The sequence below is a fragment of the Zophobas morio genome, unplaced genomic scaffold, assembly GCF_036711695.1.
Source record: "Zophobas morio isolate AGI-343-1 ecotype UQ-CSIRO unplaced genomic scaffold, CSIRO_AGI_Zmor_V1 ptg000022l, whole genome shotgun sequence".
Classification (NCBI taxonomy): Eukaryota; Metazoa; Arthropoda; class Insecta; order Coleoptera; family Tenebrionidae; genus Zophobas; species Zophobas morio.
In genome coordinates this window covers 3,888,193-3,902,890 of record NW_026972127.1, presented here as the reverse complement: position 1 = coordinate 3,902,890, position 14,698 = coordinate 3,888,193, and the positions used below count along the sequence as shown (strand labels likewise).

Sequence of the window (14,698 nt, the reverse complement as noted above, 5' to 3'; positions counted from 1 at the left end):
TTGAAAACTGAAATCTCGATAAATCGAAAAATTCAAATAATTACAAATTTAAAAATCCAGAAACGAAACAAAAAAAATCATCGTAAAATCAAATAATTGAAACATTGAAAAACATAAAATTTAAAAAATCGAAAAACTGAAAAATCAAATCAGTAAATCTAAAATTAAAAAATCGAAACATCGAAAAAATGGAAAATCGGAAAGTCGAAACATTGAAAAGCCGAACAGTCGAGAAATCGACATAACCCAAAATCGAAAAATTAAAAACTGAAAAATCGACAAATTTTAAAAACTGGAAAATTAAAAAATCGAAAAACTGAACTATTGAATAATAAAAAGCTCAATAAACCAAGAAATCGGAAAATAAAAAATTCTAAAACCCGAAAAATCTAAAGATCGATAAATGGAATTAAAAAATTTGAAAAATCGAAATGTTGAAAAAATCTCTAAACTGAAATATTGAAAAATGAATAATTTAATAAATGGTAAAATTGAAAAATCAAAGAAAAACTGAAAAATGCCATAACTGAAACATTGAAAAATCATAAATCTGAAAAAATGAAAATTCGATATCTCGAGAAAATTTAAAAATTCGGAGAACGTAAAATTTAAAAAAACCTAAAAACTGAGAAATCAAAAAAGGAAAAATCAGTAAATCTAAAATTAGAAAATCGAAAGATCGAAAAACAGGAAAATCGGAAAGACGAAACATTGAAAAGGCGAAAAATCGAAACATTGAAATAGACCAAAATCGAAAAATTAAAAATTGAAAAATTGACAAATTTTTAAAAAACCGAAAAATCGAAAGATTGAAATATTGAAAAAAATCCCTAAACTGAAGTATTGAAAAATTAATAATTCAATAAATAGAACAATTGAAAAATCCCATTACTGAAACATTAAAAAATTAAAGAATCAAAAACCTGAAAAATCAAAAAATTGAGAATTAAAAAACTGAAAACTTGATAAATTGAGAATTCCAAACATCTAAATGTCGAGAAATCGTGAGCTAGGAAACCAAAAAATCTAAAAGTAAAAAAATCGAAAAATTTAAATAATCAAAAATTTAAAAATCCAAAAACGAAACCAAAAAAAAATCATTGTAAATTCAAATAATTGAAACATCGAAAAACATAAAATTTAAAAAATCGAGAAACTTAAAAAACAAACAACGAAAAATCAGGAATTCTAAAATTAAAAAATCGAAAAATTGAAAAACCCAAAATCGAAACATCGAAAAATGGAAAATCGGAAAGTCGAAACATTGAAAAGCCGAACAGTCGAGAAATCGAAATAGTCCAAAATCGAAAAATTGAAAACAAAAATTTTAAAAACTGGAAAATTGAAAAATTGAACTATTGAAAAATAAAAAGCTCAATAAATGAAGAAATCGGAAAATCAAAAATTCTAAAAATCGAAAAATCTAAAGATCGATAAATGAATTAAAAAATTGAAAAATCGAGATATTGAAAAAATCTCTAAACTGAAATATTGAAAAAATAATAATTTAATAAATGGTAAAGTTGAAAAATCCAAGAAAAATTGAAAAATCCTATAACTGAAACATTGAAAAATCATAAACCTCAAAAATCAAAGAATTGAAGAATTGAAAAACTGAAAATTCGATATCTCGAGAAAATTAAAAAATTCGGAAACGAAGCATAAAGAAATCCTAAAATCAAAAAATTGAAACATCGAAAAACGTCAAATTTAAAAAATCTAAAAATTAAAGATTCGAAATCGACAAATCCCAAAATCGAAACATTCAAAAACTGGAAAATCGGAAAGTCGAAACACTGAAAAACCGAAAAGTAGAGACATCGATATAGCCCAAAATCGAAAAATTAAAAACTGAAAAATCGACAAATTTTAAAAACTGGAAAATTGAAAAATCGAAAAACTGAACTATTGAAAAATGAAAAGCTCAATAAATCAGAAAATCAAAAATTCTAATCTAATGATTGATAAATTGAATTAAAAAATTGAAAATTCAAAACGAAAAATTGAATAATTGAAATACATATTGAAAAAATCCTTGAATGAAAATATTGAAAAATTAATTCAATAAATGGAAAAATTGAAAAATCAAAGAGAAATTGAAAAATCGAAAAATTGAAAAATCCCAAAACTGAAACATTGAAAAATTGAAAAATCAAAAATCTGAAAATTCGTTGACTTGAAGAATTGAAAAACTGAAAACTCCATAAATCGAGAATTCGAAACATCGAAAAGTCGAGAAATCGAGAAACAGGAAACCAAAAAATCTAAAAATACAAAAGTCGAAAACTCCAAAAATTGAAAAAATTAATAATTTGAAAATTCAGAAACGAAAAGGTACAAAATCTAAAAACTGAAAAATCAAAAAACGAAAAATCGGCAAAACTAAAATTGAAAAATTGAAAAATCCCAAAATCGAAACATTGAAAAGCCCAAAAGTCGAGAAATCGTAATAGCCAAAAATTAAAAATTGAAAAATTGACAAATTTAAGAAAAAAAAAATTAAAAAATCGATAAATTAAACCACTGAAAAATAAAAAAAAATCAAGTCGGAAAATCAAAAATTTTATGCACCGAAAAATCGATAAATTGAAATATGTATTAAAAAAACTGAAAAATCAAAACGAAAAATTGAAAAATCGATATATTGAAAAAGTCACTAAACTAAAATATTGAAAAATTAATAATTCAATAAATGGAAAAATTGAAAAATCAAAGAAAAATTGCAGAATCCAAGAAGTGAAAAATCCCCTAAATGAAACATTGAAAAATCAAAGAATTGAAGAATTGAAAAACTGAAAACTCGATAAATCGAGAATTCGAAACATGGAAAAGTCGAGAAATGGGGAAATGGGAAACCAAAAATATAAAAGTTAAAACATCGAGAAATCGAAAAATTTTAAAATCCCACTACTAAAATATGAAAGAATTGAAAATCAAGTGGAAACAAAAAATTGGAAACCCCCAAAACCGAAACATCGAAAAATTGAGAACTCGAATGTTGAAAAATCAAGAAATCGAAAAATTTTACTCCTAATTTTTTTCCAAAAATCTCCATATCTAGGACAAAAATTCAACATGGACTCATAAACTACAAGTTCAGGGCTGTGCTACATTTTAGCAGTTAAGTAACATTTATTCGATAAAATTGTAAGATTACATCAATTCCTTGGAGGGTGGGGGAGTAGGGCAGAACTGATAAATTTTGATTAACGATTTATCATGCTTTCGATGACCTTGAGCGTTTGCATGATTTCGAAACATTCTATTTTGCAGCTTCAAAATTAAAGTGTAGAGTGTCACTACACAATGTTGATTTTTTCCAAAAATCTGGGTCTCAAAATTGGTTTAAAAAAAAATCAACAATATTTGTTAATCACGGTGTAACAATATTATCCTGTTCCGGTTCGAAGTTTGTTTAATATTTTGTTTTGATTTTGTTTGTTTTCCCGCTGAATGCTGACAAATGTATTGCGGTCACTTTCCGTTAGGGGCGGCAAAGTACCAAGCCAAAAACCCCAGTACTTGGGGTTGGCGCTGTTATCGAGCACAGTTGTTATCGAGAAACCCTCCTAGAGGTAACATCGTAAGTGCGAAATTAGACACGTGGTTCCCTTGTGCAGGCGGTCTACAGAACAAGGTAGGTGCCCTTTTAGTGCGTTTGTCAGCTTCGATCCACGTTTTAATATTTTTTTGGATTTGTAAATCGCCGCGAAAAAAGGTGTTTTCAAAGCCTTTAATATCTTCCAACATATCCACTCAGATCTGCTCCTATACCAAAACTTTGCCTCCGCGTGACAAGAATTATTCTAAATGTTCTGGAACTTTTCAGAATAAATTTCGTATCTAATGGGAATTTTCTAAGATTTTCTTCCCACGATCTATTCTTTCGCAAATGGAATTTTTCATGACTTTAAAACCTCAGACTTGAAATTGTTTACTAAATTACGACGGTATCCAACTTTAAATTTTAAAATGAAATTAGTTTCTAAATAGAAAGTTATTTGACGACCAAGTGGCTTCTGGATGACGTCAAGGACAAGATTTCTCCACAAATTCCAACAACCAACCAACCTTGCGTGTTTACGCTTGGTGTAAGACGGGTTGTCTACCTCGACATAAACTTAAATTCAAAATTGCCTGAAATTCAAGATTGTCGCCTAAAATCTGTGGATTTCAGTTACCACAAAAAAATCAAAGCGTTTCTTTAAAAAATTAAAGACACTATTATGTATTAAAAAAAAAACAGGTTTACTTTGTTGCAGAATTTTATTAAAAGTCTTTATATATACACCATGCCATCTCGTAAAGACAACGAAATTTAGCCACCTTATCAAAAAAAACTGTGTGACATTCAACGTGATCAAATTATACACTGCACAAAATAACGTTACTAATATCCATTAATCTATTAACATTTAAAAAATATAATTTTATGCAAAAGAACATAAATAATGACAACAAAATAAAAAGCCTAACTAATAGTGCTGTTATTTCCACTAAGCAACTGTTGTGCAGATCTCGCAGCGATCGTCGGATCGTAAATAAAAGGCTGCGGTGACTGTTGGAAACTCTGTTGTATTCCAGTATTCGGAGGTAGAGTCACTTGAGGAAACTGTGCTTGGTTATCAGTAACGGGTGCGGATGGGGTGAACTGCGGATAGACCGGAACTTGGGGGTAACTATAAGCGGCTAAATTAGGGGTGGTATTGACTGCATAATTACTTGGTTGTTCGAACGGTGTCGTGATCGTATACATCGGCACCGACTGTATACTCGAATTCGTCGTATTTAAAGGACTCGTTGCATAAAACTGAGGGATGGAGGAGGGCGGAGGCACATTAACAGAGTAAGTCGCCCCCACAGTAGTCACACTTGGGGTGAAAACCGTACTCATAACCGGGACACTTGGTATCGTACTCGGGGGTGGCAAACCACCGCTATTTACCAAAACGGGGGACGGCTCAGTTGTCGCAACTTGACTCTGCTCAGAGAACAAAGTCGACGGGACAGTCGTAGGCGGGTTGAAACTAGCAACTGTGCTCGCTGGCGGGTTGAAATTGGGGATGGGAACCGGTTTTGGGGGCGGATTCCCTCGCACAGGAATGCGGTGTAAATACCCGTAACCGATCCCACAACCTAGCGACCCCTCACCACCCCAACTCGAATTCGGAGTTATTGTAACTTCCCTACAAGAGTCATCAACCGAGTTGTAAACATATAGCTTGAGACTTCGCCCCTCGTGACTTTCAATTAACGCGAACAGATCCTCGCTTTCGTGTAAAACTGAGTCAGCACCTATGATATAATCAGTGAATGAGCGTAAACCTGCCAAATCAGCTGGTGAATCGGGGTTCACTTCCAAAATGTGCCACACGTTTTCGTTGGCACCTTCAAAGGAACAGAACCGAATACTGACACCCAGGAGCCCCTGCCCACCCCAGGAATCGCTAGGTTCGATGTTCACACTCCGCACGCTTTGGGTTTTGCTGCTGTATATCGTCATTGGAAGCTGTTTACCTACGAATAATACAAATAAAAACGTGTCAGTTTTGGTTTCAAGTAGATACCCATTCCATTTTTTAGAATTTGTTTGAGAGTGTCATTGTCTTGGTCTAGTCGGGTGCCGTTGATAGCAACTATAAAATCGAAAAAAGCCTGCAGACCTGCTCTGCTACCGGGTGAGTTTTCTTGCACCTATAAGCACAAATATGTCTAGAATTACGGGCAGCCGGGGGCTGAAACTTTTACCCTCAGTACGTGATAGCCCTCCGTGCCGCCCCCAGGAATATCGACGCTTCCAGCATTCCCCATCGTGGCTTTTTCATTCAAAATTACGTGGCACCCGAAAATCTCCCATAACCACAAAATACAATGACGTTGACGTCTGGACAGGGCTACCAATTTATTTTTCTCCCCTAGACTAGTCGCGTTTTTTTGGATTTTGACGCAAGTCGGGGTCGGTTGGGGGTGGCGCGTCGCGTCCTTTGACATTTCCGCCCCCTACATGTCTCCGCTCCATCCGGGGGTGGCATTTCGCCGCCACCGTCTGATCGAACCTGACAAGTCACTAACATGTCGCGATTCATGGCCGCCAATCGCCGCACCTGTCACTCCGTTTTCTGTCGAAGTTTCGCGTTCAAAATTCTCTGTGTTCGACGATGATGTGAAAAAATCGTGCGTTTCGGTGCCCACGAACAGTTTTAAACTTGTCGTTCAATCGCAGCAAAATCAAGTTCTTCCTAAATGCGTTGACTGTGGCTTGTCGGAGTGCTACCAAAATTCCTAGTGTGTGGACAAAATTTCGAAGAAAATGCTCGGTAAGGGTTTATCGTCTTTGTTTCGGGCGAGAAATGCGCTCGCTCTATTTTTGACGCATTATAATTACCACATTTGCGATGTTTTTGCGCATTGGATTTTCCTTTGCGTATCTACAAAGGAGTATTTTTGTGAATCAATATCAGCTGTTTTGTGTTGTGTAACAACAAACCTGAAGGTCTTGGAAGTTTGGTCGTTTGACAGTTGACAGAATGGGGGCGGTTTACTCGAATGTAATTTGGGGAGTGTGTTTGTGTTTGCCGGGGTCTTGACTTAATGCGTTTCCCGATAAATGGAAATCATGTGAAGATCATGAGGCAATTAGGTGGAGGGTTGTTATCTGCTGGCGATACGTTTGTTTGGAACTGGTCTTCGAACTAAAAAAAACTTGCTCGCTTATAAGAACAGGATATTGAACTAACAGTTCTGCAGATATTGTGTCTTTGTTGAAACTTGAATGGGGAAATGCGTACATCAGGTTACTGCTCTGGCGTGACGCACTGATATTGATTTGAATAGGTTTTTTTAATAATTTATCAACCGACTAATAGTTCTATTTTCGGATTAAATGTGCCCGGTGGCTGCTCATTATTATGTTAATATTGTTACCCCCATTCAACTGGCGCATTCCCCCAGACAGTTTTTATAGTGCGAATTTCTAATTGTGAGTATGTGGTTTCAAGACTCAAGTATTTAAAACTGGCAGCAAACTTATAGTCTTTTTCAAAATAGTGTAACGGTCGCAGTATTATTCTTCAATTACTCTAGACTAAATTAATCAAATAATGTTTATTATCACGAACCTCCAGAAAAATAAACTTTATCCTATAAATTTTCTTCCAAGTTTCTAGAATTGTGTAAAAGTATATACACGGAATGCTATATAAACACGTTAAAATTATCAAAACAATCCAAGTTTGATGTTCTTTCGTTGCGAAAGTTACAATCCTCGTCCTTCTTACTTAAAACAGTAGATCTAAATCCAAATTAATAGTTTAAAGTGGCGCATGACGTCATAGATACATTCCACCAATTCGGGATGTGAGACATAATTCGCCGCCTACGTGATGTTCTACGAAAAATTCGCATATGAAACAGTTTTTTCTACTTGAATACGTCACATAGACTCGCGATGATGATAAATGTATTTTTAAATTCTGAACTCCAGACAATATTTAACGCAATTTTAATTTGAATAATGATCGCATTTAAATTTTGTCGTATCATAGCAGATTTTTTGATTTCTAATTGTAGTTTAGTTCGTTATAAAAATAATATAAAGTCGTCGAATCATCCCCACCAACAATTTGATGGCGTCATTCCAAAATTTTGTCGACCCCCAACTAAAATGTGCAAAATATTGTGGTTTCTCATGCGTTCATTGTTTCAGAAATGTTTATACAGAATGTCTCAAAGAATAAGTGAATGAAGCAATTTATTTGAATGATTAATTTAAAGATGTATCATTTCATTTGTTTTACTAAAATTCCAGGAATACAGTATTGTTGTTGTTATTATAATAGGTATTATTTATTATAAAAAGATATGACGTCATCACAGAATTTTATTAAGAAAAACTCATTTAAACAGCATAATAATCCATCCCTATTTTGGCATATAGGGGTTTATCATAAAAAAATGTGCAGAACCAAATTTATAAAAGAATTTGAAAGAGTCTTGAGGGCCCCTAGTGTATATTTTTAAAGAATGTGAAAGAACCTTCAGGCTCCCACGTATTTTGGTTTTGAAAGAATTTTTAAAAATCTTGAGGACTCCAAGTGTTGGTTTTTTAGAGTTTGAAAGAATCTGTGGGGTCCCTCGTGTCTTTTTTTTTTAAAGATTTTTTAAAATCTTGGGAAGTCCAGATGTTGGTTTCTGAATAAGTTTGAAATAATCTTAAGGAAATCCTTAATGCCGCGGTTTTTTTTTCATTTTTATTTTTAAGAATCTGAGCAGATTTTGAGAGCCCATGGTGTTAATTTTTGAAAGAGTTTGAAAGAATTTGACGAATACTGAATGTATTTTTTTTTTTTCTAAAGAATAAAAACATCTTAGGGGGCCATTGTGTTTTATTTTAGGAACAATTAAGAAAACTTGGGACAAATGGTGTCTTTGTTTTTAAGAGTTTCAAAGATTCTTTGGAGCCCCTAGTGTTTGTTTTTAACAAATACGAAAGAACCTTCGGGACCTCTTGTGTTTCGTTTTTGAAAGAATCTTAGGAGGCCTTAATGTGTTATCTTGGAAAGATTTAAAACAATCTTGGAACTCATCGGATTTTTGTTTTTTAAAAGGCTGAAAGAATTTTAGGGAGACTTGTCTCCTAAGAAAATGGAGGGCGGGTGGGCGGGGCTAGTACTTGCTAGGATAAGAGTGATTTTGGTAAATGACATACCTTTTAAGAAAATAAAGGGTGGGTGGGCGGGGCTAGTACTTGATAAGATAAAACTGATTTTGGCAAATGAATTACCCTCTAAGAAAAGAGAGGGCGGGCTTCAATTTTAATTTTTGATTTACAATTTGTGTAGTTTTCATTGTAAATATGTATTGATAACAATTTTTAAAATTTTCACATTTTTAATTTTACTATTTTAGAATTTTTCCATTTCTCAATGATTTCATTTTAAAACTTTTTCATTTATTCGATTTTTCAGTTTTCTGATTTTTGATTTTTCGGTTTATAATTTTTGAATTTCTCGATACATATTCAATTTTTCAATTTGTCGATATTTCAATGTCACAGTTTTTCGACTTTGGTATTTTGACGATTTTACAATTTTCGATTTTAAGTTACTCGATTTTTAGTTTTTCAGTGTTTCAATTTATGGTTTCTTTCTTTCGATTTTGCAATTTCTCGATTTTTCAATTTTTTTATTTTTCATCTTTTCGAATCAAAAAAACTGAAAAATCAAAAATGAAAAAACGAAAAAGTATTAAAAGAGAACTTGAAAAATTGAAGAAACGAAAAATTGAAAAATCGAAAGACAGTTGACAAACTTAAAAATTAAAATATTGAAAATTAAAGAAATCTGAAAATCGGATAATTGGAAAATCCAAAATGTGCAAAATTGAAAAATCAAAGATTGAAAATTTGCAAAATTGAACAAACTAAAAATTGTGGCAAAATTGAGGAAACGAAAAATTGAAAAACCGAAAAAGCCAAAATTAAGAAGAATTGAAATATGCAAAAAAATAGAAATCGAGAAATTGAAAAACTGAAAAAATTAAAGTTGAAAAACCCAAAATTGTGAAACCGAAACACTGGAAGGTGGAAAAATTAAAAATTGAAAAATGAAAGAAAGAGATAAGAGTGTAGCGAATGGCATGTCCTTTAAGAAAAGAGAGGGCGGGTGGGCGGGGCCAGTACTTGCTAAGATAAGACTGACTTTGGCAAATGACATACATTTTAAGAAAATAGAGGGTGGGTGGGCGGGGCTAGTACTTGATAAGATAAGACTGACTGGCAAATGACATATCTTTTAAGAAAATAGAGGGTAGGTGGGCGGGGCTAGTACTTGATAAGATAAGAGGGCGGGTGGGCAGGGCTAGTATTTGCTAGGATCAGACTGATTTTGATAAATCTCATACGTTTTAAGAAAATACAGGGTGACGGGGCGGGGCTAATACTTGCTAAGATAAGAGTGTAGCAAATGACATGTCCTCTAAGAAAATAGTGGGCGGGTGGGCGGGGCTAATACTTGCTAGGATAGGACTAATTTTGACAAATGACATACATGCGTTCTATATTCCTAATACATTTTACCATTAGAGTTCACCAATTTTAAATTGTTTTAAATTATGTAATTATATATGTAATATATTTGATATTTTTAATGACATTTGTTTATCGTAGTAGTTTCGCTTGTTTAAGTTGTTTTTAAAAATCTTGGGGCTCCAGGTGTTGGTTTTTGAAAGAGTTTGAAAGAACATTACCAGTTCTAAATTATTATTATTTTTTTAAGAATGTAAATAAAGTCCCATGGTGTTTTATTTAAGAAAAAATAAAAAAATCGTGGAAATTTTTCGTGTTTTTGAAAAAATCTTAGGGGCCCTTGGTGCTTTTTTTTTTTTTAAGAGTGTGGAAGAATCTTCGGAACCTCGTATTTTGTTTTGAAAGAATTTTTTTTTAAGGAATGTGCTAAAATTTTGGGGATTTTTGGTGTTTTTGTTTTTGAAAGGATTTTTAAAAATCTTGGGGCTCCAGGTGTTGATTTTTGAAAGAGTGTGAAAGAATCTTTGAGGCCCCCTATATATATATATATTTTTTTTTTTTTCAAACAGCGTGAAAAAACCTTATGGACCCCTTGTGTTTTGTTTTTGAAAGAATTTTTAGAAATCTTGGGAGCTCTAGGTGTTGGTTTTTGAATTCGTTTGAAAGAATCTTAAGAGGAGTCGCTACGTTTGGCTCTTATGGTGTTGTCAATATATTTTCAGAATGTAATATCTCCATTATTAATACACCAATGGTTATGAAATTTTATATGTAACTTGTCCACAAATTTCACTACATGACTGCGAAGGCAGTTTTTTTTTAAACAATTTATTATTATATATTTTTTAAATTTTGTTGAAATTTTTGCATCACGTGTTTTAAAAAATCAATATTTCAGTTATTTATGGAAATTTTGGAACGGGGTTGTCACCACTGTTTTCAGCTTGCAAAACTTGAGAAATTCTACCAGGTCTATTTTTGACTTTATTTGTTGGGACTGAGATATAGTAAAAATAAAAGTTAGCAACTTCTATGATATACGCTTTTTTTAACTGTGTATCGTTTCTAAAAAATAAAATCGACGATATATCTCGTATGATTTCTGGAGTTTTGTAAGCTGAAAACAGTGTTGAAAACCGTGTTCTGAAATTTTATTTAATAATTGAGATATTGATTTTTAAAAATACGTTATGCAAAAATTTCACTAAAATTAAAAAAATAATATGATCACAAGCTGTTTTTAACAAAATTGCCCTTGCGTTATATAAAGAAATTTATGGACAACATATATTTAAAATTTGAAAACTATAGATCTGTTAATAACGGAGATATTACATTTTGAAAATAGAGCGAAAATTCCGCTGAGAAAACGTAGGGACTGGCCTTAAGGAGTCGTTAATGCCGTGTTTTTTTTATTTTTAAGAATCTGAAAAATTCTTGCGAGTTCATGGTGTTAGTTTTTGACAGAGTTTGAAAGAATTTGACGAATACTGAATATCTTTTTTTTTTTAAGATTGAAAAAAATCTTAGGGGCCCATCGTGTTTTATTTTATAAAAAATAAACCAATCATGGAAACCCTTGGTGTCTTTTTTTTTAAGAGTGTAAAATAATCTTCGGAACCTGTTATGCTTTGTTTTGAAAGGTTGTTTTAACGAATGTGAAAAAAATTGTGGGGCCTATGGTTTTTTATTTTAGAAAAAATAAAAATATCATCGAGACTCTGATGTTTCTGTTTTTAAAAGAGTGTGAAAGAATCTTCGAAACCTTTTGTGTTTTGTTTTGAAAGTTTTTTTTTAAGGAATCTGAAAAAATAATTGGGGCTCATGGTTTTTATTTTAGAAAAAATAAAAAAACTTGGGATGTTTTTGTTTTTAAAAGAGTTTAAAAGAATCGTAGGGGCCCCAAGTGCCTTTTTTAAGAATGTGCAGAAATCCAGAAGTCCCTGTTACCAGTTTTTTAAAAAAATATTCTTGAGAGTCGCTAGTGTCTTTTTTAATCTGAAAAAATCTTTAGAGTATAGTGTACCAAGAGCTATAAGGTTATAAGGCCATCATAAAATCATCCCATTGTGTCGAAGTTAAGTTGTTTACAATAGAAAAGGTTTTAGGGTCGTAAATAACGAGTCCACTACAGCTCGACCGGCTCTTGCGGTTTCCTTCAGGGGCGGCTTTCACTAAATATGAAAATCCACCACTCCACTATTTCTTTGCTACCTGCAGCCGCTGAGGGTTCCGAAATAACCACTCGCTTTGAAAGCCGGCCCTGTTAAATATGAGCAAGAAATGTTTAGAAGATGATTTATTGCCAACCGGTAAGCTTAGTGCGAACCACACAAAGGGGGTATCTATTTGCGGTCAACTAATTTTATGATGGCCATATAACCTTATACCTCTTGGTTCACTATACCTTGTTTTTTGTTTTTTAAAGTATTAAAAAAAATAATGGGCTCCTGGTGTCGGTTTTTTAAAGAATGATAGAAGATGCATGAGGGCCCCTAGTGTTTTTTTAATCCTCAAGGAAATTCTCGAGATCCCTGCTTTTTTGTTTTTGAAAGCGTTTTAAAGCATCTTGGGGTCGTTTGTAACTTACGCGAGTGTCACAACAAAAAAACTAAAATTTGTCGTATTTTTCTGGAAGGCAAAAGTGACAACAAGTATTTTTTGCTCCCTGGGATCTAATCTTCACGACTTTATAAAAAAACCGAGAATTAAAACTTGTGACGTTTCTTACGAGTAAGAAACTAGATTTATTTGATCGTGTTTCAGGGGCGAGGGAAGTTCTTAACTATATTTGTCCAAAAGATTTTCGAAATATTTCGTTTCAAAATCAAATTTTTGAGAATCCAAAAATGGCCATATTTCATTTTGGCGATTCTGAACATTTGTTATTTAACAATTAGTTGAAATATTGGAAGAAATTGTGGGGGCTGGCAAGTCCCACAAAATTGTATAGCATTCGTATATTTGTATATAATCTGTATTTAATTACTTCCCCGTACCACCCCGAAACTTTCTCTTCCTCCACCTGCATGTCGTAAAACTTATCTCTTCTTCACCCTTCTGAGTAATACTTATCCTTTCCCAGATTTCGAATACCTTCCAAGAACCTATTAGACACAACTGTTTCCACCGCTTTCTACCGACCTTTCTTTTCATTTCAATTTCACAAACTCCAGGACTGTTCCCTCAACTGCCGTACCGACAACATCAAAATCAATACGCCAAAACGCAAGTACCGTATGTCATTTTTTTACACACAATCAAATGACACTGACGACCAGAATTTTTTGCTCACGACGGTATATTTATTTAATACTGACGTCATCAACTTTCTAGAAGGGATGAATGGACAGCAATCACTATAGTTACTTAATTTATTTAATTTTTTCCAGAAACCTAACAGCACACTATGCAAAACTACTCCTCCCTCCAAGAGACCCACGAGCCGGACGAAGAAGGCGGCGTCCTCGTGCACGTCGCCGAACCGTCCCGCGCTCGCTGGAACCACATCGAAGATCTCGACTCTTTCTTCTCTCGGATGTACCAATACCACCAACGCCACGGCTTCTTCTGCATGCTCCTCCAGGAGGTCCTCGAACTGATCCAATTCGTCTTCATCGTGTTCCTAACAGCCTACATTTTCCACGGCATCGACTACCCCGTCCTGTTCAAGGACGAACCACCTCATCACGGCAACGGCAACTCCACCAAGGTGACCCTGCACGACGTCGTACTTCCCTTCGGCCAGTGCGTCTCCAACTTCACCGCCCTCACCTGGATCGCACTCATCATAGCCTTCGTCGTCTGGGTCCTCAAGTCGATCCGCGGCGTCTATCACCTGTTCCACTTCTGGGACATCAAGCAGTTCTACAACACCGCATTGAAGGTGATGGCCCGTTTATAAATAAAATAAAAGTAAATAATCAATATTGTTATTATTATTATGATGCCGCAGGTGGACGATCACGAGTTGGACAACCTGACCTGGCACGAGATCCAGACCAAGGTCCGGACGGTGCAGATGGAGCAGCAGATGTGTATTCACAAGAGGGAACTGTCGGAGCTCGACATCTACCACAGGATACTGAGGCAGCAGAACTATTTGGTGGCTATGGTGAACAAGCGGCTGTTGCCGCCGAGGCTGAACGTCCCATTTCTGGGGGAGATCGTGTACTGGACGGCGGGGTTGAGGCTTAATATTCAGTTGTTGTTCTTTTGGTCGCCGTGGTCGCCGTTCGAGCACCCGTGGCACTTGCGCGAAGAGTACAAGAAGCCGAATTTGAGGCACGAATTGGCGAATCAGTTTGGCAAACATATTCTTTGGTTGGCGGTGGCGAATCTGGTGTTCGCTCCGATTATTTTCCTGTGGCAGATTCTGTATGCGTTTTTCAGTTATGCGGCGGTTATCCGCAAAGAACCCAGTATTTTGGCCATCAGAAGGTGGTCGTTGTACGGTCGCTTGTATTTGAGGCACTTCAATGAGTTGGAGCACGAGTTACAAGCACGATTGACGAGGGCTCATCGGCCCGCGACGAAGTACCTGGCGGCGTTTTCGTCGCCTTTAGGTGAGTAGATAATGTATTGTGCGCTTGCCTAGTTTTAATTATGAGAATTTGATATGATTGTGAGGTTCCGTTTTGTCTTATCACAGTTTTTCCTTCCTTTACTTCCATT

At 34.4% G+C, this 14,698-nt stretch overlaps 2 protein-coding genes across 3 annotated transcripts in view; one reads left to right on the top strand and one right to left on the bottom strand.

Moving 5' to 3' along the window:
- The window catches only part of LOC135133784 (autophagy-related protein 9A), a 34,907-nt gene that overhangs the window by 15,048 nt on the left and 5,161 nt on the right, over positions 1 to 14,698 (top strand). Inside the window, exons 1-3 of one of the 2 annotated variants that reach the window (XM_064062303.1) lie at positions 6,226 to 6,317; positions 13,417 to 13,910; positions 13,980 to 14,589. In XM_064062303.1, coding sequence (XP_063918373.1) covers positions 13,434 to 13,910; positions 13,980 to 14,589 — 1,087 coding nt within the window. In that variant the 5' untranslated portion in view covers positions 6,226 to 6,317; positions 13,417 to 13,433. Of the gene's footprint in view, positions 1 to 6,225; positions 6,318 to 13,416; positions 13,911 to 13,979; positions 14,590 to 14,698 lie in introns of those variants that run through there. The other variant, XM_064062304.1, reaches the window with a different exon arrangement.
- Positions 4,383 to 5,991, bottom strand: LOC135133785 (Golgi reassembly-stacking protein 2-like). Its single transcript, XM_064062305.1, has 3 exons — positions 5,749 to 5,991; positions 5,568 to 5,694; positions 4,383 to 5,517 (listed from the first exon to the last, which is right to left on the bottom strand). Exons 1-3 carry the CDS (start codon positions 5,989 to 5,991, stop codon positions 4,472 to 4,474), a joined length of 1,416 nt encoding a protein of 471 aa, XP_063918375.1. The 3' UTR covers positions 4,383 to 4,471.

Coding starts and splice junctions, on each gene's coding strand:
- LOC135133785 (XM_064062305.1), bottom strand. CDS start 5,991: ATGTCAAAGGACGCGACGCGCCACCCCCAACCGACCCCGACTTGCGTC. Junction 5,695..5,748: donor AGGGCTATCACGTACTGAGG/GTAAAAGTTTCA, acceptor TTGTGCTTATAG/GTGCAAGAAAACTCACCCGG. Junction 5,518..5,567: donor AATTCTAAAAAATGGAATGG/GTATCTACTTGA, acceptor TATTATTCGTAG/GTAAACAGCTTCCAATGACG.